General features: G+C 51.0%; 1 protein-coding gene across 7 annotated transcripts; it reads right to left on the bottom strand.

The window, feature by feature from the left end:
* Nucleotides 1-641: 641 nt before the first annotated feature.
* Map7d1 (MAP7 domain containing 1) lies at nucleotides 642-26,072 on the bottom strand. Of its 7 annotated transcripts, none has more exons than XM_013153968.3 (18): nucleotides 25,573-26,068; nucleotides 10,517-10,849; nucleotides 10,253-10,321; nucleotides 9,296-9,459; nucleotides 8,474-8,588; nucleotides 6,962-7,072; nucleotides 5,560-5,682; nucleotides 5,306-5,463; nucleotides 5,084-5,223; nucleotides 3,235-3,548; nucleotides 2,802-2,979; nucleotides 2,578-2,716; nucleotides 2,380-2,484; nucleotides 2,097-2,150; nucleotides 1,888-1,933; nucleotides 1,689-1,785; nucleotides 1,400-1,593; nucleotides 642-1,241 (listed from the first exon to the last, which is right to left on the bottom strand). In XM_013153968.3, exons 1-18 carry the CDS (start codon nucleotides 25,616-25,618, stop codon nucleotides 1,231-1,233), a joined length of 2,397 nt encoding a protein of 798 aa, XP_013009422.1. In that variant the 5' UTR covers nucleotides 25,619-26,068; the 3' UTR covers nucleotides 642-1,230. The 7 variants fall into 7 exon arrangements, with proteins under 7 accessions (XP_013009422.1, XP_013009423.1, XP_013009420.1 ...); XM_013153969.3 differs by having other exon boundaries at nucleotides 1,888-1,930; nucleotides 25,573-26,066; XM_013153966.3 differs by having other exon boundaries at nucleotides 5,306-5,682; nucleotides 25,573-26,072.
* Nucleotides 26,073-26,308: the final 236 nt, after the last annotated feature.

The following is a 26,308-nucleotide window of genomic DNA, read 5'->3' as shown; positions in this document are numbered from 1 at the left end:
CCTGAATTTGCAGTACTGAAAAAGAAAACAAGACAAAAGCCAAAAACTTAGAAGGTCTGGGAATGTAGTTCAGTTCAAAGGCCCTGAGTTCAATCCTTAGTACTGGAGGGGGAGGCGGGAGGAAAAGTGTGCAGGAGGCTTCTCTTTGTCTGTCAGCTGGACAAGGTCTTGGTCCCATCTGAGGGAACCGGATCTATTTAGCTCATCATAACCCTGGTCCCTCTCTGGAGCTAGATTCCACCTTGGCTGCAGCACAGAGCTGTGACCAGGAGGACCTGAGAAGATCTTGGGAGTCTGTCCAGAGAGGAAGGGCTGATGGAGTAGATGTGGGGTAGATGGCCCATAGTGTCTGTGATGTCTGGCCCAGGCCGTAAACTCCATGAGGACAAAGACTATGCCTTTTCCTCCTCCTACACCTCTAGTACATAGCCTCACGTCTGGCACAGAGTGAAGGTAGCATTTGTTGAATGAATTAGTGAATGAATTCATGACTAAACTGGAAGACCACAGGGCAAGAAATTTAGGACTGGTACCCCTGCTGGAGGTAGAGATCCCTGGGTGTTAGGCTCCTTAAGTTTGTCTTAGAACTCAGGAGGCTACTTGTTTCCACTCTTCACTAGCAGCAACAAGGTCAGACAGGATTGGCAGAATTATTCTCGCTTTATTTCTGGAGAAGTTTGATCAGATGCAATAACACTGATTCCAGGCGAGGGCAGGGGGCATGGGTACCCCTGAAGCAACCAGTATCCTGTGGCCCAAGGTTCCCCCCATCCCCAGACCTGGGTTCCCCCTCAGTTACAGTTAAATAGAGAGGAAGATCTACCCAGGAAGCCTCAAGAGGAGGGTCTGCCTCCTGTACCCACCCCTTCCACACAGACTTCTGAGCACAAGCTATTTACAGTATTCACATCCACTGTACCCCACCAAACGAAGGCAAATACTACAGATGGCCCTTCCCCAAGGCGGGGCCAGAGAGGCTGTGAGTGTATGTGTGTGTGGGGGGAGAGGGGGTGTCTGTGCGTGTGAGCACATGAATGCACTGAGGGGCAAGGTCTGGCTCCAGCCAAAGAGACATCAGTCTATAAGGTGCAGATTAAAATCAACAAAGAGGACGCACCCCCAGGGGCCCACCATGCCACTTCTGTCTTTGTTCTGTCTCTTTCTCCTCTGGACATCCTGATAGATGGTGCAAAGGAGCCCTCATAGCCATGCCTGGATCCAAGGCCACCCTTAAAGGACTTCTAGGGGAAGAGGAGGAGAAACAGTCACAATGAAGCCTCCCCCAAGCCCAGATCTCAGGGGCCTTGGGGTGGAGCAAGGAGAGGCCATGTGGTAGACCTGGAGGGCAGGGAAGGCAGCTGGGATGGCTGAAGCTGGTCCAGGACTCAGGGGTCCCTACCTGTGACCTGTGGGGGCTGCACCACAGCTTTCTTAAGGAAGGCTTCTGCCTCTGCAAAGGGCAGGAGTGCCTCTGGGGCTCGGCCCAGACTCTTGTCCTCAGAGGGTCCCTTGGGGGAGAAGCCGTTCTCCTGATGTGCTGGGAGAGGCTGCAGGCCATTCACTAGTGTGCCAGGCAGCTCCTTGCTTGGCAGGCTGTGAATACAGGAGCTCAGTCAGTGCCTCACCTCAGTGAAACCTAGGCCTCCCTACAGTTCCAGCCTGAGGTTCCTGGGGTAGGGGGCTGGCACCTCCACTGAGGCTCCTGGGAGGCAGGCTTGGGCTCCCCCTTCTCCGAAGCCTCCTTCTGCAGTTCTGAAGGCAGAGTCTCCGCAGCTCTCACGGGGTCTGTCATACGGAAGGAACGGCCATTATCCAGGGGCTACTGAGCATGTGAGGCTAGAGGCTGGTTGGTGGAGGTGATGGAGGCGGAAGGAACAGGGCCTTTACCTGGGCTGGAATTGTTGGCTTCTGCCTCCTTTCTGTCCTGCTTCTGCTTTGAAGAGGAAGAACAGTCAGCTACAAGGGCTATCTGAATCCCCTAACTATGGTTCTGAACGCTTCCCCCTCTCAGCCCACAGCCTCCTTCCCTGGCTCTAGATGTCCTTCCGCAGCCTCCTGGCCTCACCCTGAACCTGCTCCCACTGGAGAACCCTCACCTTGGTTTCAGCAACTTCTGACTTCCGAGTCCTCTTCATGATCTCCTCCAGACGCTGCATGGAGGCCTCATATCAGTTAATCCCAATCACCCCCAGCCCGGACAACCTGACCAGCCGGGAGGTTCAGCCACCCCTTCCCAAGCCAGGAGCCAGAGCCTCTCATTTCTGGTTCTACCCTCTGCACAAGCAAGCCTGGGCCCACCTGAGTCCACTTAGGTGGCATGAGCAGAGGGCCTGCAGCCCTAGGAAAGGTTAGTCCCGCCCACCAGTCCCCTCCCCCCACCTTTCTGCGTTCCTGCCGCTCCTGCTCCTCCTTCTGGAAGTGCTTTTCCCGCTCCAGACGCTGCCGCTCTGCTTCTTCTCGAGATCGAGCTTCAGCTTCCTCTTTCTGCCGGAGATAGCTGTGAGCTCCAGGCACCTGGCCAAGCCCACCTTGGGGCCAGAGGCCCAGTGCCCAGCCGGCACCCGGCCCGCCAGGCACCTGTTTCTGCAGCCGCTCCTGCTCCTCCTGTTCTGCTTGCGCTTTCTCTCGGGCCTCTTGCTCTTCCCGCCTCCGAGCCTCGGCCTCCCGCTCTGCACGAGCCTCTGCCTCTCGCGCCAGCTGCTCCTCCCGCATTCGCCTGGGGGACACAGGGAACTGTAGCTTGGTCTGAGCCTCTTCTCCAGTCCCATAAAGGGTCTCTCGGTTACCGAGGGCACACTCACTTGTCCCTTTCTGCCTGCAGCCTCCGCTCCTGTTCCTCGCGCTCCCGCTGCTCCCGGGCCTGGCGCCGCTTCTCAGCTAGGAGCCTGGTAGCCTCTTCTCGGTCTGTGGTGCCCGCCATGGGTTTGCTAGGGGTCACCGGGGGAGCAGGGGCTGGGGGTGAGGTCAGGATAGCAGTATCTGGAGAAGGATCCAGGACCACATGTCAGCACACACTGGTACAGGAGTCCTGCCTACCCCGTGCTTCCTGGACCTAAGCAGGACCTGCCCGCTCCACTGTGGCTATCACTTAGGCTGGCTTGTGTTCCAAAACTTGGGCCTGCCATAGGCAGGGCATCAGTCCCCAGGCATCTTTGGTGGCCCTTTCTCCTGATCACCTCCCCCGCCCAGGCAAAACTGGCTTCTCTGCCCTACCGGGCTGCTGAGCATGCGCACCTGCAGGGATTTCTGTAGTGGGCTGTGCTGGGCTGGGTGAGGGTGTGGGCGAGGGTGCTGGTGAGGCTGGGGCTGCTGGCTCCTTCTCCTCACTGGGCCTCCCCTTGCTCTGGTTCTTGTCCTCAGGTACTGTAGCGCTGGGGCTCTCCTTGGCCTCCTCCTTCCTCCGAACCCGTCCCTTGGGTGATGCAGTGGTGCCTCGAGGTGACGGTGGTTTTGGAGGCAGAGTGTGACCTGGCACTGGGCTGGGGCAGGGGGAGGTAGGCCTGTGCCAGGACAGGGAAGGAGAGGATGGCCGGGCCTTGGATTTGGGGCTGAGAAAGACAGGAAGGGTTAGAACTGCAGGCCAGAGCACTGAACCATGCACATAGCCACTCCCACTGAGCTTGTTACTTCCCCAGGGAAGTGTCCCCTCCCTTGGGCTAAGCACACCCCCCATCTAGGCAAACAAAAGTTTAACATTTCCTCTTTGTGCTTGGTATGATGGCTCATGCCTATAATCCCAGTATTTAGGAGGCTGAGACAGGAGGATTGCAAAGTCAAGGCAAACTTAAGCTACCTAGTGAGTTCAAGGTCATTCTGGGCTACACAGTGAAATCCTTCCGCAAAAAAACAAACCAAAAGGGGCTGGGGATTTAGCAGCAGCACAAGCACCTGCCTTGCAAGCAGGCAGTTGTGAGTTTGATCCCCGGTACTGGAAAAAAGAAAAAAAGAAAACCAAAAAACCCAGAGTTGTAATTTCATATTAATTTATGAGATGACCATCTATCTCCCAGGTAGCCTATACACTTAATAAGAGCAGAAACTGGGTATGGCTTAGTTCACCAGTGTCCTCGGCACCTAGAACACAAGGTGGTAGGTCTGCTATTCATTCAGCAAGTATGTACTGCACGCTTATGAGGCATCAGGCATTGTTTTAAGTGTTAGTGCACTTTAGTTAAACACCAGAGAAAAAGGAAAACAGGTGGAGGGAGGAAGAGAAAGAAAGATAGGAGAGCAAGACATGAAGAATTTACCCTCCAGGAACCTCTTTCTCTCTCTGTCTCTGTCTCTGTCCCTCTGTCCAAGGGTGGGGGGGTTGTATTGAGGAATGAACCCAGGATCTTCACACTGAGCTATGTCCTCCTGGCTCTTCTTTATTGTTACTATTTTATTTTAAATTTTTATTTTTTATCGGTACCAGGGATCAAACTCACGACTGCCTGCCTATTATTTTATTTTGAGACAGGGTTTTACTATGTAGTACAGGCTGGCCTTGAACTCACAGAGATCCTCTTGCCTCAGCCTCTTGAGTTCTGTGATAACAGCATGCCCAACCATGCCTGGCTTTTCTTTAAGGTTTTTTGTCTTGTCTTTTGAGACAAGGACTCGCTATGTAGTTGAGGCTGGCCTTCCTTGAGTTCACTTTGTTGCCTAGGCTGGTCTCAAACTCACAAGGCTCCTCCTGTCGCAGCCTCCCAAGTACTGGGATTATAGGCGTGTGCCACCATGCCCGGCTCTTCTTTAATAAGAAAGTCTACCTAAATTGCTCAGTTGTTCTGGTTGGGTTTGCTTGTGATCCTCCTGCGTCAGAGTGTTGGGATTATGAGTAGGATCCACCAAGCCCAAGGAATTTTTTTCTTGAGCGCCCAGCAAGTACAGTACATTTGTTTGTTTAGGTGGTTGTTTTGTTTTATCTGAAACACACTGTACTACAGGTTGGCCTTGTACTTACTATATAGCTTAGGCTGGACTCCAACTCTTAGTAAGCTGCCTGCCTCCACCTCCCAAGTGTTGGGATTATAGGCGTGCAGCCAATGAAATGCCAGGTGAGGTGCCCCGCCCCCGCCCGAGCTCAGCCCCTGCTCACCTGAGCTCGGAGGCGGGGCCGGCTGAAAGGCGTGGGCGGGCAGGCAGCGATTGCCGCTTCTTGAGGCTGCGCTCCCTGGCTAGGGCACTCTTTTCCTTCTCGTTTTCCCGTTCCTTGTCCTTTTTCTCCTTTTTCTGCACCTGAGAGGGAGGAAGAGGAGAGGTCGGTGGCACCAAGCGTTTTGGGAGCCGGCTGCCTGTCCCGACCTGTGCGGCCACTCACCGTTGAGGCCTCTGGCCGGTGGCGGACGTGGGCGGGGCTGCCCCCAGCGCTGGGCTTGCGCCGCTCCCCGGCAGCGGGGGTGCAGCGGTGCCCGCTTCTGGGGGCGCTGCACGTCGTCAGGGGGCTGGCAGAGGCCGAGCGCGGGCACACGGGCACGGCTGCGGAGGGATGAGGGCGGTCGAGGCGTGGCCGGGGCGGGAGGCTGATCCCTGCCCGGCCCCTCACTGGGCGTCTCCCAGAGCCGCCGGCCCTACCCTGGTCCCGGCCGTTGCGGGGCAGAGTGACCGCGCTGCGACTCCGAGCCAGGAAGGAGAGGGTGGGTGTCATCAGGCGATCTACAATGCTGCTCTCCCAGGCACTCAGCTGCAGGCTGCGATCTGGGGGAGGAACACCGAGTGAAGCTGGTCAGCCTGGGCAGAGGCATAGGGGGAGACCAGGTGCTGTCCCCATGCCAAGCGCAAGGATTCTCACCCAGGAGGACTGTCCCCCCCAATCACGCGGGGACCACGCTTGTCCTCTCTGAGAGCTGGACCTCCACTGCAGACCCAGGCAACAAAACACTTGTCAGGGCAATATTCCTCATGCTTCAGGGTCCCCGCCTACCAATCTCCCCAGGTGAAAGGGCTGGGCACTGTGAGCATAGGAAGGAGCCACAGAGCACTGGTGGGACACTGAACTGCCCTCGTGTCCCGCTTTGGGGCCCTGCTTTTCCTGTTCTCACAGCACTGGCCTGGGGCAGTCATGCTCTTATGGATGTGGGACAGTGGGGGTCTTTACAATCCTCTAATCCAGCTTTTGGAGTCCTCTGCCAGGGAGAGGCTGCTCAGGGCCTGGCTGTCCTAAACCACCCTGCTCTGTCCCTTCAGCTGCTGGGTTATTTTTAAGCCTCAGTCAGGTGGGTTGGTGCAGCAGCTGATTTGGTTGCTAGGCAACACCAACCAAATAAAAGCTAGAGAAACATAAATAACTCCTACCATGGCTCCTTCATATGTAAGCACCAGGGCATGGTGGGAATGAAGGGGCTGTGCCACTCTGGTTGGCTGCAACTCTGGAACCAGCCAAGGCCATGGCTGGGACTCTGATAGAGAGGGGAGAACTGCATGGCCCTCTAGGGTGGAGCCAGGATAGCACCCCCAGCAGAGTACCCAGGCCAGTCTGATATGGTTTTTTTTTTTTTTTTTTTTTTTTTGTCGTTTTCTTTTTTTATCGGTACCAGGGATCGAACTCACGACTGCCTGCTTACAAGGCAGGCGCTTATGCTGCTGAGCTAAATCCCCAGCCCCAGCCAGTCTGACATGGGGGCAAAGCCACCTGTTAAAGATTGGCTCTGGCCAGCTGGCTGTGTTGGAGATGAGACTGCCTGCCCATTCTCACCCCGCAGCCGCTACTCCCAAGTTGCTCTGGAGGCCCCTGCCAGGCTTTCTGTGCTCTTAGCCATTGTCCTTTGTCTCTGTTCTCCTCTCCTGCAGGGCACAACTCTGTCCTCAGGATCCAGACCCAAATGCCGGCTCCCCCAAAGGTCAGAGAGACCCACGTGGGACAGAGTGGGAACAGGGACCTGCTGTGTGTAAAGGGCTCTGGGAACAGGTGTCCTTGCTAAGCTTGAGAGGAGGCTGGATGGGGGCTCTGGATGGGGAAGGCTGGGCCTTCTCTTACTTCTACTGGGGGAGTTCCACAGTGTGGCAGAGGACTTTGAGAGCCGCTTGTTGATTATAGAGTCCACGTGTTTGGGCAGGTTTACTGCCGACACGGAGCACCTGCTCCCACCTGGAGGGGAAAAGACACGGCATTAGGGCCGGGCCAGACAGGGAGCCAGGGGGGGCACTGAGGCCTTCCATGCAGGATGCTCCAAGGGTAGGCTGGGAGAGGGAGGAATGGGCAGGCTAGGATGGGGAGGAGGCATATTTGGCTATGGGAGAGGGAAGAGGGGAGATGGGAAATCAGAGACAACCTGGGTTGGGGGAGCCGATGGGGAAGGAGCAGAGGGAGATGTTGTGAAACTAGAAAACTATAGCCTTCCTGGCCAGACCAAAGGAAGCCATTCCCTAGGGCTGTGTGCTCCAACCCCTCCCCATGACCGTCCAGCACTGGCACTTGCTGATACTGCCCAGCCAAGGTGATATGGATACAATACCCACGTACTGGGACAATGCAAAGATGTTCTAAACAGAAGAACCACAGTCACGGTCACTTGCACAAATCCACGTATTCATCCAGACATATGAAGACAAAGACATGCAGACACAGGCATATAGAGTGGTAAAACTTATGCATGCACACGTGTGTGCAGACATGCACAGAGAAACACAAATAGCTGGTAATGTGTCAGACCCAGATGCACACAAGGCACAAACACATCAAAGCAACCTAACCATGATATTTATAACAGCTAACATATGGTGATGCTTACCATGTGCCAGGCACTGAGCTGGGCACCATACACATGTTACCTCACTTGATCCTCCAAACATCTACCTACAACCTTGGAGGCAAGTAGTATTGTTATCCCCACTTCACAGATGCAAAAAAGTGAGAGGTTGAAAAGTTAAAGGTCATTACCACCAAGGCCAGGGCTGGAACCCAAGTTTGACGCAGGAGCCCTCACTGACACACAAGGCCACAAACATACCATTATAATTACAATAAGCTACACAACACAGATCCATTAAGCACATACACCAGGATATACACAGAATTACAGAACCTTCCCACTGCATAAAGATATCCAAACACAGTGGTACATACATGCCAGTAATGACTCAGACCAAATCCATGGTGAGCCTACATGAAAAGAACTCAGAGACAAACATCTACCTTCCAAGACAGAGGGTGACAGTTTTCTTTAAATATCCAGTGGCTGCAGGGCATTAAAGTCCTCTTTCATGTATCATCAACTAATATATTGGCAGGAAAAAAAAAAAAAAAACTACTTCTAAAATGATAGAGGTTTGAAACAAACCAAATGGAAGACTCCATCTCTGATTTGATAGCGGAGATCCTTGGAAAGGGACAATTTGGTTTACAGCCCATTCCAGAAGATACACGTCACACAAAACAAGACATGTCTGCCGCAGGGAGCTGCTAGCTCCTTCTACAGAAGTTGCTCCCCTCTCCTCTTGCCAGGCCCAGCCTTGGCCACCCACCCTCAAACCCTTCCAGCCCACTCACTGGTCTTATTTCCTGGAGAACTGTGATGAAGGGCCCCTGCCCAGGACCAGCGCTGCTGCCGGATTTCAGCCCACGTCTTCTTCACTGACCGCTGAATGGCTGCTTCATAGCGTTCCTGGGACCAGGTGGGGAAAAGAGAAAGATCTGTCAGGATTATCTGTCATACATAGCAGAGAGGCTCTGTCCTTCCTGTGACAATACTTCCCCTATCCTTTACCTCCTGGATCAGGGCAGGTAACCAAGGTCACTGAATCCTTGCTGGGGTTAGGAACTGTGTTCAATAAATCCCTCTCTACTCCTCTGAGAGCTTTTCACTATTCTTGAGTCATTTCCTGGGTGTGTGAGTTGCTTTTCTGGGGATGGGGTGGGACTCTCTTTTCCTGGAGCTCCTAGGTAAAAGCCATGTTCCCCGTGGCACTGGGACTCAGAGTCCTGACCTTAAGACTGTTTTCCTTTAGCCTGAGGCCACCAGACAAGGCCAACCCATTTCCTTCATGGCCTCGCCAGCACTTGAGCCAGGCTCTCCTCCTGTGATGAATCCAGGCCTATCACTGATACACAGCTGTATTATATTGCCCCTCGGGCACAGTATCGGGAACATACATTGCAAGTATGGGAACACATGAGTCTGCAGTTGCAAAGATGCCCAGACACCGTAACAAAGGACACAGCTGAAGATGTGAATATAGACGGGACCACACAGATATAGACTGTGTGAGGGGAGGAACAGCAATGTGTGCACATACTTTGCCAGATTCAGATATGTGGGAATGGTGTGTGCAGATCCGTGCAGACCCAGGTGGAACCAGGGCATGAACACACCTTGTTTTTCTCCAGCTTCTGTCGCTGACGCTCCTCCAAGGCAGCTCTGCGTTGCTCAGCTTTAAGGCGCTGTTCCTCTAGCCGCCGCCGGCGCTCCTGAAGCTGCTTCTCACGAAGAGCCTTGGCCTTCTCCTCCTTCTCCAGCCACACTGCCTTCTTGGCCGCTGTGGGGAGAAAGGTTTGTGAGGGAACCCTTCTCCGGGTGTCCTTCCTGCCATCCTAACCCAGGTGATCTCTCTCCTGCCTGCCTAGGCAGGACCTCCACTCCCAAACCCTCTTCATACACAGGAGCTTCCTCAAATAGGCTTCAGGGAGACATATTTCTCTCCTACACTCAGGGGTAAAGGAAAAATTAGTTCTTTTCTTTTGTTTTTCATGGTACTCAGTATTGAATACAGGGTCTTCCAACTAAGCAACATCCTCAGCCCTTTATTTTTTTATTTTAAAACAGTCACTGAGTTGCCCAGGCTGCACTCCAACTTGTAGTCCTCTGATCTAAATCTTCCAGGGGCTGGGATTTAACTCAGTGGCATAAGTGCCTGCCTTGCAAGCGCACAGTCATGAGTTCAAACCCTGGTACCGGTAAAAAAAGAAAAAGTTAAAAAAAAAAAAAAAAAAAGCTTAAATCTTCCAGAGTGCTGGGATTACAGCATGAACTCCTACTCCCAAATAGTGTGAGATTCCCATCCAACTGGGGGGCCTACTGTGGCTAAGGAGATTTGGAATGAAATGGGGAATCTGGATCAGAATCTCTCAGCTACTCTACTAGTTGTGTGGTTTCCATGAATGATTTCATTTGTCTGAGCTTGTTTCCTCCCCAAAATGGGCTGGGAAGGTTACAAGATATAACGCCTATGCTGCTTGTAGCACAGTAAATACGAAGTTTTCCAGTAATGTCAGCATTACTCATAGGATGCTGACGAGGACGATGATGACGCAGAAGATGCTTTCACTCACCCAGGTACTTGGCCCGCTCTTCTCGCCGCTCCTTTGCCAGCTTGTGTCTCTCTCCTGCCTTCTTTACATCTTAGTAAAGGAAACAAGAACAGACAGGTCAAAAGTTCTGTCCAAGAAGTCAGCAGCCTTGGGACTCTCCTCCTAGGTCCTGTCTCATTTCTGTCCCCAGATCCTACAGGGCAAAGGGGGCTCCTTCAAGGGGTACCACCCAGGGCTGAGACCTGAGCCAAGAGATCTGGGCCCACGGCAGGATATCACCTGTACCTTGCTTGGTGGGAGGGCTGCTGGCGGCTGGCACTGCCGTTGGGGATGGTTCACTGCTTCTCTGCGGAGGTCTAGCATCCTGTGGGCCTGTGGCTGGTGGGCTCTTCCCTTCTGATGAAAGAGATTCTTCCTGTGGGGGGACCAGCCTATGATCAATCTGCCCTCGGGAGCTCTCTGGTTCCAGTGGAAGCTGCTTAGGACTAGTGGCATTCTTCATGGCAGGAGGGGTATCCGGAGGAGTATCAGGGACCAAGGATGACATCGGTGGTGGTGGTGGGAAAGGGTCACCTTCTGGAGAAGGTCTTGGCTCTGAGGGGATCCTTGTGATCACAGCTGAAAGACCAACACAAAAGAGGACATAGTGTCAGACTGTGGATCTATGCCGTCAGCTCAGCACATAGCTATCTCCCTTGTCCAGCAGATGTGCTCACTCACTCACAGGTGTTCTTTCCACATGCCAGGCCCAGTGTGTTCCACTCTGAATATGACAGGAAGGAAACAGCCAAGCCCCCTGCCTCTGTGGAACTCATCTTCTAATAGGACATACAGATGGACAGCTATAAAATTGCAATAAAGTAATTACTATGTTTTGAGCAGCATAGCAGAGATGGTTAACCTACCTTTGGGGTTTCCTGAAAAAGTGCCAACCAAGCTGTGATCTGAAGGATGAGTTGTTGGCAAAGCAAAGGAGAGAGGGGTCTGGCAGAGAAGCGCACGAGCAAAGGGCTAGAGGGAGCGGGGAGTGTTGGGAAAAGTGACAAATATCTGTATCACTTGCCAGTGCACCCAATGGCAGTGACTGGTTTCACGTGGGCCCTCCCTCCTTTTTACTCTATCTCTGGGTCACTATGTCCAACCTGAGGGCAGGTTCATGCAGGGTGAAGCACACAGGGCTGATCAAGAGAAAAGGTACAATATAAGCATGGGCACCAGACTGATGGCAGTGTTGCTAAAATCCTCAAGGGAGTGGGTTGCCCTCTGTGTCTACATATACTTCCTAATCATTATTCCCCACTCAACCTTTCTTTTTTAAAATACTCGTTTTTCATTTTGTGGTCCTGATATTGAACCCAGGACCTTTGCACTGAGCTACATCCCCAGCACACCCCCACCACACCTTGTTTTGTGTTACTGTTTTGTTTTGGCAATATGTCCTTACAGTAATACATTTTTAAAAAAGAATTTAATTGGGGCTGGGGATTTAGCTCAGCGGCATAAGCGCCTGCCTCGCAAGCAGGCAGTCGTGAGTTCGATCCCTGGTACCAATAAAAAGGAAAAAGACAAAAAAAAATTTAATTAAACATTCACCATATGTTTTCAGTCACACCCAGTGAAAGACACTAAAGTGCCAAGTAGGGAAGGCACAGGATTTGGCAAATATATATTTTTTACACATGTATATGCAGTGAGGCAGTGGATTATTAGGCTTCAGAATCAGTCAACCAGGGGCCCAATTCTGATTTCACCACCCTAGGACAGGAAGGCAGAACCTGCTTCCCCACAGGTAACCAAACTCTCTGCGCCCAGCTTTCATATCTATCATTGAATGTCATGAATAAAGTACGTAGCGTAATTCACATGCCCGTAGATGACACTCCACTCTCTCCCCGTGAATCTTATGATCTCCCCAAGATCCTTGGCATGTTGAGCCCTGGTGCCATCTGCTGCTATACTCTGGCACTAAAGGGGACTCATGGAGGTCACAGTCATTGACTGGGGGCTCAGGGAAAGGTGGCATTTATAGAAAGCAGTTTATATTCTTTCTGGGGCCTTCTCCATTCGAGGTCCTCAGGGTGAGGCAAACTCCACATCTTTGTGGGTGACAATGTATATTCAGAGAGGGTTCAACCCCAAAGAGTCATTTTTAGGACTCGAGGTGTCCTCTCCAGGGATCAGGGATTTTGCGTGTGTGTGTGTGTGTGTGTGTGTGTGTGTGTGTGTGTGTGTGTGTAAGGGGGTACCAGGGATTTAACTCACAACCTTGCACTTGCCAGGCAGGTGCTTATGCCACCGACCTAAACCCTGGCCAGAGGATCAGGGAATTTAATGGTTAGTTATTTCATTAATCTAATGTGTTTTTTGTTTGTTTGGTTTTGTTTTATGGTACTGGGGATTGAACTCACTACCTTGCACTTGCTAGGCAGGCACTTAAACCACTGAGCTAAATCCCCAACAATCTAATGGGTTCTGAAACCAGACTATGTGAGTATGTATTCTGGCTTGCTCACTACTTGTGTGACCTTGGGCTAGTGACAGATCCTCTCTTTACCACAGCTGCTCTCCTACAAAGTGCGGGTATTACCTACCTTACACTATCATGGTGAGTGTTAGTTATAATGCCCATTAGCATTTGTATATTTATTGAGTGCTTCCTAAGTTCAAAGTGTCTCACACATTCTAGCTAATCCTCACTGACAATGTCTTTGAAAGAGATGCGATAAACATCACTTTCAAGCTGAGGATAGTGGTGCACACCTGTAACCTCAGCACTGAGAGAGGTAGGGCAAGTACAAGTCCTAAAGAAGCACTCCCAAGGGGCTGGGGATTTAGCTCAGCGGCATAAGCACCTGCCTTGCAAGCAGGCTGTCATGAGTTCAATCCCTGGTACCGATTAAAAAAAAAAAAAAAAAGAAAGAAAGAAAAAAGAAAAAGAAACACTCCCAAAATATAAAAGTAAAAAGTACTGGGATTGTTGTGGCACAACCCCTCTGGAATGATCTATCCCCAGTTCCACAAAACACAAACACAAACTCAAACTTACACAGATAAGGCAAGCAAAGAGATGAGGCAACGTGAAGTCACTCAGCTGTAAGTGAAGGGCCCAGAGTTGGACACAGCATCATCAGCAGAGCCAGCCCACGTGTGACACCCTCCTGTGTCTGTTTAAGGCGGTAAGAAGAAGGATGTGCCAGGTAACACCACCACCCATGACTCACACTATTTCCTTTCATTCCTTCCCCTTAAGCCTCTTGGCCTCCAAGCAGGGGACCCAGTTGAGGCCTTATTTCTCCAGTGACTCCCTCCAACACTGCCTAGGCCAGTGACAGGCCCCCAGCGCTCCCAACACCAGCTAGTGATGGCTATCTGGTCACTGCCCATCTGTTTGCCAGCCAGCTGCCAACTCCTTAACTAATTCCAATGAGTAACAAAACTAGCAGCCATTACTTAGTGAGTGCTTACTACTCACTGAGAGATGCACCCTGCACCTCCCAACAACCCTGAAAGGCAGGCACTCTTTCCTATTGTACAGATAAGGCAAGCAAGGCCCGCCCGGTCATCAAACCAGTACAGCGTGGCAAGTCAGGATTTGAACCCAGGACTGTCTGGGGTTGAAGCCTGGGTGTATAAGCACTGAGCATTAAGGCTAAGGGTGAGGCATAGGCGTTACCCTTCTCCAAGGAGCAGTGTGTGCTGCAGGTGTTGCAAGGTTGGAGGTGTTTTGTGTACATCTAGGCAAATCACACCATGTAAGGTGCTACATTCCCAAGTGCATCTTGCCTAGCCGGGTGAAGGGAGGTTAGGAGGAGCGGGGACTGCACTGGGCATCAGATGTAGTGCAGTGGAACAGGTCAGGGCTTCTGAGTCAGGCCTGAGCTGGGGTCCTGGTTCTGTAAGGAACCATGGCCTCTGTGTGTTTGGGCCTCAGTTTCCTCACCGCACTGTGGGTGCAGATGGCAGGCGAGTCTGTCATTGTGGGCCCCGACATTCAGCAGCACCTGCCCAGGGAAGCTGTGCATTTCTCCTCATCTTTGCCAAAGAGCCCCTGGGTCAAGCCTTCACCACACTGCTCAACAGCCTTGTTCTCCTCAGTGTCACCAGTGAGCTCCATGCTGCTTCATCTAATTTCTCTTCTTTTCTTTCCTTCCTTCCCTTCACCTACACCCTTGCCACACCTCCCCTTTCTCCCTCTCCTGCCTTCCCCTGCCCTTCACTTCCTTTCCTTTTTCCAGTACTGGGAATTGAACTCAGGGTCTTTGCCCTGAGCTACATCCTCCACCTGGCCTTTTTTTGGAGTTAAGACTGGGAAGGATTTATTGAGAGAGAGATAGGGCACACCCAAAGGGGTGCACAAGGGCTCAAAGGAATAAGGCACACATAGTTGGGAGTTTCGGAACAGGAATAGCTCCTGCGACGGGAGGTGTCCTGAGTATAAAGGGGCACCCTTTATACCTTTCTGAGACAGGTTCTCACTATGTAGTTCAGGCTGCCCTTGAACTCACTATGTAGCTCAGACTGATCTCACCTTGAATTTGTGAGGGTCCTCCTGCCTCAGTCTCCTGAATGCTATGCCTTGTCTGTATAGTTAGAGGCTTGCATGATTACACCAGGTTCTCCAGCCCCTTTGTATATTTTACTTTCTTTCTTTTTTTTTTTTTTTTTTTTTTGTCTTTTTCATTTTTATCGGTACTGGGGATCGAACTCACAACCGCCTGCTTGCAAGGCAGGTGCTTATGCCGCTGAGCTAAACTCCCAGCCCCTATTTTACTTTCATTTGTAGTATACAATGATTATATTCATTGTGAGGAGCTGGTATCTATACATAATACATCTTTTTTTTTTTCTTTTCTTTTGAGACAGGGTCTTGCCATGCAGTTCAGGCTGCACCTGAACTCGCTTTGTAGCCCAGGCTGGCTTCAAACTCACAGAAATCCTCCTGCTTCAGCCTCTGGGGTGCTGGGATCATAGGCGTGTACCACCACGCCTGGTTTACATAACACATCTTTTTTTTTTGGTACCTGGGATAGAACTCATGACCTTGTGCTTGCCAGGTAGGCACTAAATCCCCAGTCCAAATGCACCTCAATGCTATGTTCTGACTTTTTATTTTGAGACAGAGTCTCGCCAAGTTATTGAGTTGCTCAGCCTGGGCTTGAAGTTGTGATCCTTCTGCCTCAGCTTCTCAGAGTGCTGGGATGACAGGTTACGTTCCACCATACCCAGTTCGGCAGCCAGTTTTCTGGTGTTTGAGACAGCTGACCTTTTGGTGCTCCTTGAATCACTTTCCTCACTCGGTTTTGTAGATGATTCTCTTGGTTTTCCTTCTGCCTTGCTGGCTGTGACTTGTCCTCTCTGCTGACCCCTCCCTAACTTCCTAATCTCCCAAAATGCACTGGGTGCCTGCCCCAGGGCTCAACTGAGGAACTCTCCACTCACTTGTCTCCACGCTCCTCTGGTGATCTCATCCAGACTCAGGGTTTTAAATACTGTCCCTCTGCTGATGACAATGGAATTTGTGTCTGCAACCCAGACCCCTCCCTGAAGGACCAGTTTCACTCATGCAGCTCCCTTCTTGACACCCCAGATGTCTCACAGATGCCCCAAACTTACAAGTCCCAAACCAGGCTCTTCATCTTCCCCTGAAACCTTCTTCTCCCCAGTTCGATTTATAGCAGCTCCATTCTTCTAGCTGCTGAGGCCTATGGAGTCATTTTAGGCTCTTCTCTCACCTTAAGTCCCTCCCCATGTACAACCTCTCAGCTCTACCTTAAAATATATCCCAAATACAATCACTTTCACTGTCTCCACTTCTGTCACCTCGATCCAGCTGCTGCCCTTCATTACCAGAGACCTCTGATCCACATTCTTTGTTCCCCTTTAGTCTTTTCTTTCCTTTTTTTTTTTTTTTTTTTTTTTTTTTTTTTTTTTTTGTCTTTTTGAGACAAGGTTTCATTATGTAGTTCAGGCTGGCCTTAAACTCACTGTGTAGTCCAGGTTGACCTCAAACCCCCAGCCATTCTCCTGCCCCAGCTTCCCAACTGCTAAGGCATGTGCCACCACACCTGGCTTCCTTTAGTCTTTTCTTAACACAACAGCCACACTGATTTTGTCTAGAAATAAGTCAGATCATGTTGGCCCTCTGACAAATCCTCTGAAGATTCTCCATCTTGTGGAGAGGTAAAAAACCTAAGGCTCAGTAAGACCCTCCCTCTTGCTCTAGGGCTCTGTCCTCCCCTCACCTCTGACCACTGCCCTCCTGTCTTCGGGCTTGGGACTTGAGATCTTCTTTGCTGGGAAGTCTCTGCCTCTAGATTCTGCTGTCTTACTCCCTCTTTATCTTATATCTTCACTCCAACAGCACTTCACAAAGAAATTCCCCTGATGCCTTATTTAAAACTATAAACTACAATGGAAGTCTTCTTCTTTCCAATAAAATATATATTCAGTTGTATGCAGGGCCTTCTTCCCAAGCTATATCCAAGCCTTTGTAACAAAAATTTTAAGACAGGGTCTTATTAAGTCATTTAAGCTGGGCTCAAACTTGCAATTCTCCTGTCTCAGCCTCACAGAATGCTGGGATTACATGCATAGGATACCACACTCAAATCCCAATGTTGTTTTTTCTCTTTTCCACTATTTTTCTCCATAGGCATTATGCCCACTTGTTTGTCTAGAGATTAGAAACAAGATGTCATCGAGTGGCCCAGGTTGGTCCTGAACTCCTGAGCTCAAGCAATCTTCAGGCTTCAGTCTCTTGAATTGCTGGAACTACAAGGGTTCTGGGCCTGGTTCATTAAATGCGCTTTAATGTTCTGTCCCAAGACCAGACTGTAATCTCTAGGAAGGAATACCACGTTTTGTCTATTTTGCTAGTTGTTTTATTTCTAGGGCTACTGGAGCCTAGCACATAGGTATTCCATAAATAGTTGAGGAATGAAAAAATGAATGAGCTCCACCCTGGGAGACAGCATCACCATGCCTCTTACCTGGACGACTGCAAAGTCCTGCTCTCCCACAACCAATTTTGCTGTCCACTGTGAAGCCAGTCATCTCCTAAACTTAGATCTCATCAGAGTATTTCTCTTCACTTGAAACCTCTTGTGGCTTCTCAGGAGAAGGGCAAATGCTGGAAGTCTGGGGTAGTCTGGCATAGTTGCCCCACTCTACCATACATCTTAAATTTTTCTCCAACTCAGGTCCCCTCTTGGTTTCCAAACTTTTAAAAATTCTGATAACCATGCAAGCTGCTTCCTGTCACAGGGTCTTTATGTAAGTCTTTTTTTGGTTAACTGCTTTTTACCCTCCATATCTTAGTTGAGCTATCTTTCCTCAAGGAGGCCTTTCCTGGCCTCCATGAGCAGATCAAGTCTTTCACTACATACGGTTATGGCTTCATGTGCTTTTGTCTGAAATTCTGTCACTGTCATGTCACCCTCCTGTGGTCTTTCCCTTATTGTCAGCCTCCTCCTAGACTGAGGCGGCACTGTAAGAGCTTGTCTGCTCTGCTCACCACTGCATCCCAGCAGCCACTGCAGGGTCCAAGTCATGGAGACAGCCAAAAGATGCACTGAATGAAAGGAGAGTGCAGGGAGGCTACCCTAGCCTAGAGGAGGTTCACATGAAGGGAATTTTTAGAGATCCATGTGTCAATTTATTGCAAAGGAATAAGCACTCAAAGGGAAATAAAACAACTCCATCTCAATAGAGTTTAGGCAGCTTCCTGGACTAAGGCACTCAGGTAGAAGTTAAAAAAAAAAATATTGAGTGTTTACTTCAGCACTGAACTAGAACAACTTCTCAAGAGGCAAACAGCACATTTAGAACTCCTCTTGTGACCTGGCAGACTACCAACATTGAATACAAACATTTCTTCAGAATGATGCCAGGGATACAGCTCAGCGGTACAGCTCTTGCCTGGTAAGTATAAGGTCCTAAATTCGATTTCTGGTACCAAAAAAAAAAGGCAGAATTATGCCAACTCTGAAGAAATACAAATTGTATAAAGCCAAGATAATTCCTGGGTTAATTATCTACATGGTACAATTGATAATTTTCTGATCATACCCATTTTCAATTATCAAGTATGATCCTTGGGTTACTTAATTTTATCTTCTTTTTGGTCTGTGTCAGATTGTGAGGCTTTAGCCACTGCCAGTTTTATTTTGCTACGTTGATATCTACCAGAAGTGTTTGCTAAGAACTGGATAAGAGACAGATAGTTTGTATTTCTTTCTTGGCACAAAAAGCATTGGTAGGGCAAAGGTGCAGGAGCTGGTTACATTGTAGGGTCAAAAAGTTCTGTCTTCCTTAGATTCCCCAAGAGGGGGCTGCCCTGGGGAGCTGCTTAAAGATGAGGCCATGTCCCTCAGAGGGGCTGTCATACATCTTCAGACTCTGGTGCCAAACCCCTACTCCACCCTCTGAAGCTGGCAGTCCTTTCCTCCTGTTCCTCCCCCCTCAAGCCCCAATGACTCTTGCCAAAGAGTCCTCTCATTGCATTTTGATAACTCAGTCTGGCTTTTCAGTGCCACCCCCTGACCCCATTAACGCTGTCACAGCTCATCCAAAGAAGAGATTCTCTCCTAGGCCCTTTTGAGCTCCAGAGCCTCACACAGGACTTGCCTGGCATCAAATAGGAGCCCTGTGGCTATTTAATGAATATTTGTACAGATGCATGGATCAATGGGTGTATGCGTGAATGAAAAGAAGTTAAGACCTCCAAAGGGCTGCAAAGTCCAGAGAGACAACACGATGTAGAATCTAAAACCTAAATGTTGTCAAACATGGCAATGCACACTTGTAATCTTGGCACTTGGGAGGCTGCAGCAGGAGCACTGCTGTAAGTTTGAAGTCAGCCTGAACTACACAGTGAGACTTTGTCTCAAAAAAGCAAAAACTAATAATAAACAAAAATAAAACCTAAATGTGGTGATCCTATCAGAGCTCTGTATGTTCCCTGCCACTCCTAAGACTAGAAAGGGAAACAAACTAAGTCCTATGATAGACCTGACACTTTCCCTTACCTCATTTAGTCTGTATGACAACCTTAAAGAGAAAATACCACCAATGGCCTCACTTCACAAGTGAAAAAATTTAAAGGATTGTTAAATGGATTGTTCATGTCAGTGTCAGCGGTAGGATTAAATCCAGTATTGTCTGATGACAAGATCCTTATGTCATTCTGCTTCTAGTAGGCGGTCACATCACCCAGCCCGGAGGCTCCTACAGGTTCCCTAACTAAGGAAGTGATGGAAGTGATTTGGTGATTCCCCTAGGGAGGTTTCCCTCACAAAAGAAAAGGGTGCAGGTGGGGCAGGCAGGCACTGAGCTCAGAGCCCAGGAATGCAGGGAAGCCAGGCTCAGCTCAGGCTGGCCATCAGAAGGAGGCCGGAAGTGAGGAGTCTGCACTGGGGGTGTAGGGAGCCACCCACCTCTAGGAAAGATCAAGGGAGTGCCCAGGTGAGAGCTGGGGTACTGGGGCACAGGGTACAGAGGGCACCCCAGGAACAGAGCATGGGGAAGCAGAGGCCCTGAGAAGAGACAGGCTTCCAAAGTGACAGTATTAGAGCACATAAATGAAGGCAGAAGGGCAAACCCAGGGGTAAGACATATAGAGAGACACACAAGTACATACAGTAAGAGATGGAGAGACAGGGCAGACAGGGCCTACACATTCTTTTGTGTCTCAAGACCCTGCCATAGGTGACAGACTTCTTAGAATCCAGAACTCCACAAAGACACACACATGCATAGGTACAGGCAAGTCACACAAGCGCACAGAGATCCAGTGTACTCCACAGGTGCTCCTTTAGTGCACCCCATTATATGGAGCCTGAGACCATCCAATTAATAACAGCAACAGCTAAAGCTTGTGTTAGGGTGGAGGATGTAGCTCAGTGGCACAGCACCCACCTGGCAAGCATGAGGTCCTGAGTTCAACTTCCAGTACAAAACAAAATAAACAAAAACACAACAAAAAAACTAAAGCTTGTGTCAGCCCCAATTAGACACTTTAGTTCATTCAACCTTTGCCACAAGCCTATGAAGTAAATAGTATTACCTTAGTTTACAGATTCAGAGATTAAGATACCTGCTTAAACTACACAGCTGGTGAATAGAAGGTGGGGTTTAGATCCTGCATCTGAACTCTCAGTGAGCTACCCCAAGGGGCAAGTCTCCTAGTTTCCCCTTCTTCTAGAGAGCTCTGAGATGTGACAATGGTGGTGGTAGGAAGGACAAAGTTTGGGGGATGCCTGACAGTGAGGCTGGGACAGGACAACTCTTAGGGTCAGCATTCCTACCAGCCTGGTAGTAATGGTAGAGGTAAGCAGCTTCAGAAGGGTGCAGCCTGGCTCAGCAGTTGGGCGGCAGGACACTAGAGCTAGGCTGTGACTTCTGTGGATGATAAAGCCTGGAGCCCTACTGAGAACTGCAGATCTGAAGGAGCCCTCTGGCCCAGCTGACAGCCATTGTTCCCAGCCTCCAATCAGGAGCACCCACTTCCTGTTATTTTAGGCAGCAGGAAATGACCCCATCCTACAGCCTGGGTTCCACCATGTCCCGCCCTCCACCCCAGCAGGACAGTGCAGGCAGAAGCCTAGTTTCTGAAGGCAGAGGCTCTCTAGACTGTCCTCACTATGGGTACAGGAGCTCCTTATCTAATTTGCTCAGACTCCACAAACCTGGTAGGATTCACAGGGAACCCAAAGCTCTGGTGGACTTACCGCCTACTGAAGAAAAGATCAGTGCATTCCCAATGCCCAAAAGTGGCGGGCATGGTGGCACAAGCTTTGCATTTATTAAGCACGATAAGCTTATCCTCCCAGCATCCATTGGAAGGCCGAAGCAGGGTGATCGCTTTAAGCTCAAGGCCAACGTGGGCTGCCTAGTGAGTTCAAGGCCAGCCTGAACTATCATATAGCAAGACCCTGTCTCAAAAAAAAAAAAAAAAAAAAAAAAAAAAAAAAAAAAAATTGCCTACAGGTGACTAACTATGGAAGGAAACAGGCCAGACCCTGTCAGTGGCTAGCTTGGCCATAATTCAGCTTAGAGATCTGGTGCACATACTTTAAAGTTACACTTGATTTCAAATCCTACTTCTGTCTGTTCTTAGCTATGTCACATAAGGTAAGTAACTTCAGCTCTCTGGGTTACATCTGTAAAATGGGCATAATACCAGTCCCTACTCTTGGGACTGTTAAGAGAAAGAAATGACACAATGCACATGATATGCGGAGTACTGTGCCTGGCACAGTGAAGTCCCTTAACAATAAGAGTAGGAGACCATAAATGGAGATAAACTGCTTCACCAGGGACTCTATGCCTGGTTCAGATCTCTTACAACCAGTGAGGATGGCTAGTGGGGGGCAGCAATACTATGCACCCTCTCTCCTTGCAGCTTCTCTGCTCCCCTCAGGGCAGAGCTGTAGCTGAAAGATGATGGAAGGAAACACTAGAGACTGTGCCCTGGGTGCCAGGCAGAGCTACCACCAGCCAACAAAGCTGCATTATCTGAGCTTGGCTTCTTGGCTCCCTTTCTGGTCTTGAGGGGACCCAAGGACATGGTTTCCAGCTGTTTGTGGCCTCACTTCCAGGCTTGGTCAGACCTGAGACCTGCCATAAGCCCTCAAGAGCCACCTCTCTATAGGTTGATCTCTGCTTTCAGTCTTTTGCCTCTTCCCTCATCCTTGCCCCACTAACAGCAGGTGTCCATCCTGGGTAGGGAAGAGGGCTAAACTGGCCTATTACTCCTTCCTCATTTGCATACATAGACTGCACCTTAGGGCCAGCCCAAAGGGTGGGAGGAGCTATCAGCAGGAGGTATTATGTATAGCTGTGGTCCATTGTACCAGTATCAACCGACTTCTACTCAACTTTTCAGGTCTGCCTCAAACGCCTCCTCCTCTGTAAAGACTTCCACAGGCAGAGCCCACAGTCACCAGATCACCACTGCACCTAACTTCCCTTGGGCAAAGGTCCCTGCAGTGAGCAAATCTGCTTTTCCCACAGAGCTGGAGCCAGGTGTTCCCAGAGAGGACTGTCTGACTCAGTCTCCTACGCTTAGCACTGCTGGCACAGTGATGGCACCGGCAGGGCGCCAGTATAGTGTGCAGGACAACTGTGGCACCCATCTCTTGGATCTTCTCTCCCACTTCCACTGTTCCGTGTCAGGTACAGGGGCCTCTCTAGTCCCCACATCGACCCAGGCTCATGTTTGTCTAGAACTCTGCTTTCCTGGCCCTTTTTTTTCCTCCTCTCCCCACTGTCCTAGCTTACTTGTCAACTGAAGTTCTAATTCATCACATGTCCTTAGGCATCTGAAGGAATGAGAAATATTATCAATATAAACCAAAGCACTAGCATTTATTGAGCACGAATACTCAATAGGCCAAGGCCTATGCTGAGGTGTTCATTTGGTTGGTTTTTTTGGGTACTGGGGAGATTAAATCCAGGGGCACTCTACCACTGAGCTGTACAGTCCCAGACCCTTTTATTTACTTATTTTTATTATGACACAGGGTCTTGCTAGGTTGCCCAGGTGGGACTGAACTTGTGTTCCTTCTGCCTCAGGGTCTCTCAGTGTAGGATTACAGGCATGAACCATCATGCCTGGTTTAGGCTAAAAACTTTATGTGTTGGGGGAGGCAGAGTTGGGGAAGTGGAAGTAAAAATTAAGATGTGTCATGTACATGTACCAACTCTTCACAATGAATGTAATTATGTACTAATAAAGTAAAAATTTTGGGGCCAGGGATGTAGCTTAGAGGCATAAGCATCTGCCTGGCAAACATAAGGTCCTGAGTTCAGTTCCTGATACAAAAAAAAAATTTTTTTTTCTTAAAAAAAATAATTTCATGTGTTCATCTCACTCAGCAATCTTAATGTCTTTGAGAGAAAATTTCTTACCGTTACCTTCATTTTACAAAAAGGAAAATTTAAGACAGGTAAAGTGACTTACTGGAGGTCACATAGTAGTGTTGTAAAGTGGAACTTAAACTGTTTGATTCCAGAGTCTGCACTCCTACACAAACTGCTTTCAATTCCCCGCCCCTGTCCACCCCCAAACTCATGCCTCCTTGCTGGCATCAGTTCCAATGAGCCTAACCACAATAATGGTAATAACACTTTATTGCAGGTGTCTGGTGCCTGTGTGCCAGGTTCCTTCAAATTCACCCCTTCTCCAGCCCTTGCATTAACCTCACAAGATTGATACTACCCCCATTTTTCTGGGGTGGAATCTATGGCTCCAGGAAGTAATCACTTGCTTCAGTTCAGTAGCCAATAAAGGCCCAACTGGGATTTCCCACCCAGATCTTCTGAGTCAAAAGTAGGAGCCTCATTTTCTCCTTCCCCTTGCTGCCTCCTGTGAGTGCTCAATATATAAGTACACAAAAAGGGAACACAAAGGGGACAGGAGTCATGTCCTGTATACTCAGAGGCTCAGGTGTCAAGCTCCCAAAGGCACAGGCTGTGGGTATGACATTCATTCCCATGGAGCCCCTGCCTCATACAGGGACTCCTGTTACTTTCTACTTCTGTCTGTGTATGAACTAGCCACCATCCTACCCCAGGTTTTAAATGTAACTCCATCTACACCCCTGTGATTGGAGACTCTTCCCAATCCTAAACTTTGTATGTAGTCCCCAGCATCAACTCAGCCTCCCAATATAGGCAAGCATCACATCTCTCCAACCCAATGCCCTAATTATAAACTAGCCACTGCTCAAGACCTCTACTGATCACTACTCTATTCAGGGCCCCATGCATACACCAGTGCCAGGAACCTTCAGGTGCAGAGGGCCAGAAGCTGATGGATGACCAAACTGGGTATCTCTGAGTGTTCCCTCTTAGGACCAGCAGAGCCAACACAGACATCCTTGTTTTCAACAGAATCTACAAACCTCCTGACCTCCCAGGTCTGGTGACAGCCTCTCCTCTGAGTCCTTCTATATCCCATACCCACCTGGTCCCCTCCAAGAACCCATGTTGGTATGGGGAGGGGGCCCACCCACAGCCAAGCAGCCCCACCTTATCCTGGACTCTCTCCACACCCACAGACACTGTTTCATCCTGGGCCCACACCTCAATGGGCAGGGAGGTGACAAGATTAGGTTTGGGATTCCATAAGGGTGTGGGGATGGAGCCACCTCTCTCCTGAGTCAGTGGGAACAGAAGTTGGGTCCTCATCATCATGCTCTTTCTTTCCTCCTCTTCCAGGAAGAAAGAGAAAAGCCCTCCCTCCAACATAAGGCCCAACCAGAAACCTGTCCCCACCCCCTCATCAGCTGCTCCCAGATCGAATGGGATTTGCAGAAGTCCTGGGGACTGGCGGTTGGTGGGGTGAGGGGTGGGAAGGGGAGCTTTAGAGATCTGGGGCCTGGAGATCGTGTGTGTGTGTGGGGGGGGGGGGTGCATTGAGAGAAGAAGTAGGTATTCAAAGCCTCAGGCTGGGGAATAATGTGGCAGGCCCTGCAAGCCTGCAAGCACCGGCCTTGAGCCTTCACCTCATTCTGCAGTGCGCCTCCGTCCCGGAGAAGCTGAAAAGGCGGGCGGGCAGTACAACCAGATTTACTTTTGTCCTTTCTCGCCCAAATCGGTCTGGGTGGGCTCCCGAGCAGCCGGGCTGCAGGGGAAGCGGCCCACTCCCCAGCTCCCGCCCTCGCCCCAAACAATGCCGCCTCCCCCTCCCCCTCGCCTTTATCCGGCGGGTTACTTGGCAGCCGCCGCTAGAGACCTCCCCCTCTTCTCCCTCCCTCCCGCCCGGCCGCAGCAGCAACAGGCCCTTTGCGCGGCAGCTGGACGGATGGGGTGGGGGCGAAGTCTGGGCCTGGACCTGGGCCTGGGCTTGGGCGCGAGAGTATGAGAGCCTTAGCTTCGGCATGCAGGACTTGAGAATTTGGACCCTCCACACATACATTAAGGCCAGGGTCACACGTGTCCACGGCGATGGGGTGCGGCACAGAAGCCCAAATCAGTGGAAGAGAAATCTTCAGGGCCCGGGTAGATCGGGAAGGGGGAAGACGTGGGAAAGCCGAAGTGACTCGGGCCGGGGAGGAAGGGTCATCCCAACCGTTCCTGAGCCGGGTCCCAGCGGATCCCGCTGCCAAGTGCGTCCCGGCGCCGGGGGTGGGGGAGGGGGCCGCTGTCAGAAGATGCGTCGGTGGCCCAGAGCCGCCGTCGCCACCACAGCCTTTATTTTTAAACTTCCAAGTGGTTAGAGGGCGCGGCGCGAGGGAGGGGGTGGTCCCCGGCCCCTGCCTAGCTGCCAGCCTCATCCTCAGCCTCCCCGCAGCCCCTCGATCTTCTTCCCAACGCGCCTCTGCGTAGCTCCCGCGTACCTGGGGGCGCGCCTGGCTCCGGCTCTGCGCGCGGGCCGCGCTCCATGGCTGCGGCGTCACGGCGGGGGAGGGGGTCCTTGGGGTCTCAGCGGCGGCGGCGGCGGCGGCCCGAGGCCAGCACAGGGGTCCCACGGCGCATCACGCCCTGCCCGCCCTGCGGGCAACGACTCGGAAGCCGCGGCGCTCCGTGGAAGTCGAGGCTGGTGGCCTGCGAAGCTCGCAGTCGCCGGCTGCCCAGGGTCTGTCGTTCCGGTCGTGTTCTGGCTCTCAGACCGATGCCGGCCCAGTCCCGGCGGCGGCCCAACCCTATTGTACAGCCCGGGATGGGCCTGGCCTCCCGCTGGCGCGTACCAAATGCGGCGCGGGGAGGGCCGACCCCTCAGTACCGGAGAACCGAGCGACCATCTGTCCACCACGCGCCACTCCGCCCTGGGGTGCGGCACTTGGAGCCGCCTGACACCGCTTCTGCAGCGGACCGAGTACCGCAGCTTCGGAAGGACTCCGGCCGAACCGCCTCCCCCTGCGACTGCACTTGGTACGCGCCGCCGCGCGTGTAGTCTAAGTAGGGAGCGCTTGAGTGACTCACCAGCGACTGGGACTGGGGGAGTGGGACGCGGGGCTGGGAGCCTCCAATCCCACTATGAAGCCCGAGGGCTCTGGCTTGGGGCTGGACAAGCAGCTTCAATCTAAAGTCTCTCCCAAACCTACCTCAAAGAAAATCTGCCGAGGGCATGTC

Source organism: Cavia porcellus, unplaced genomic scaffold (assembly GCF_034190915.1).
Source record: "Cavia porcellus strain 051 isolate PalLab524CR breed Dunkin Hartley unplaced genomic scaffold, mCavPor4.1 scaffold_25, whole genome shotgun sequence".
In the NCBI taxonomy this organism is placed as follows: Eukaryota; Metazoa; Chordata; class Mammalia; order Rodentia; family Caviidae; genus Cavia; species Cavia porcellus.
Note: the sequence above shows the minus strand (reverse complement) of the source record. Positions and strands in the feature narration are given on the sequence as shown.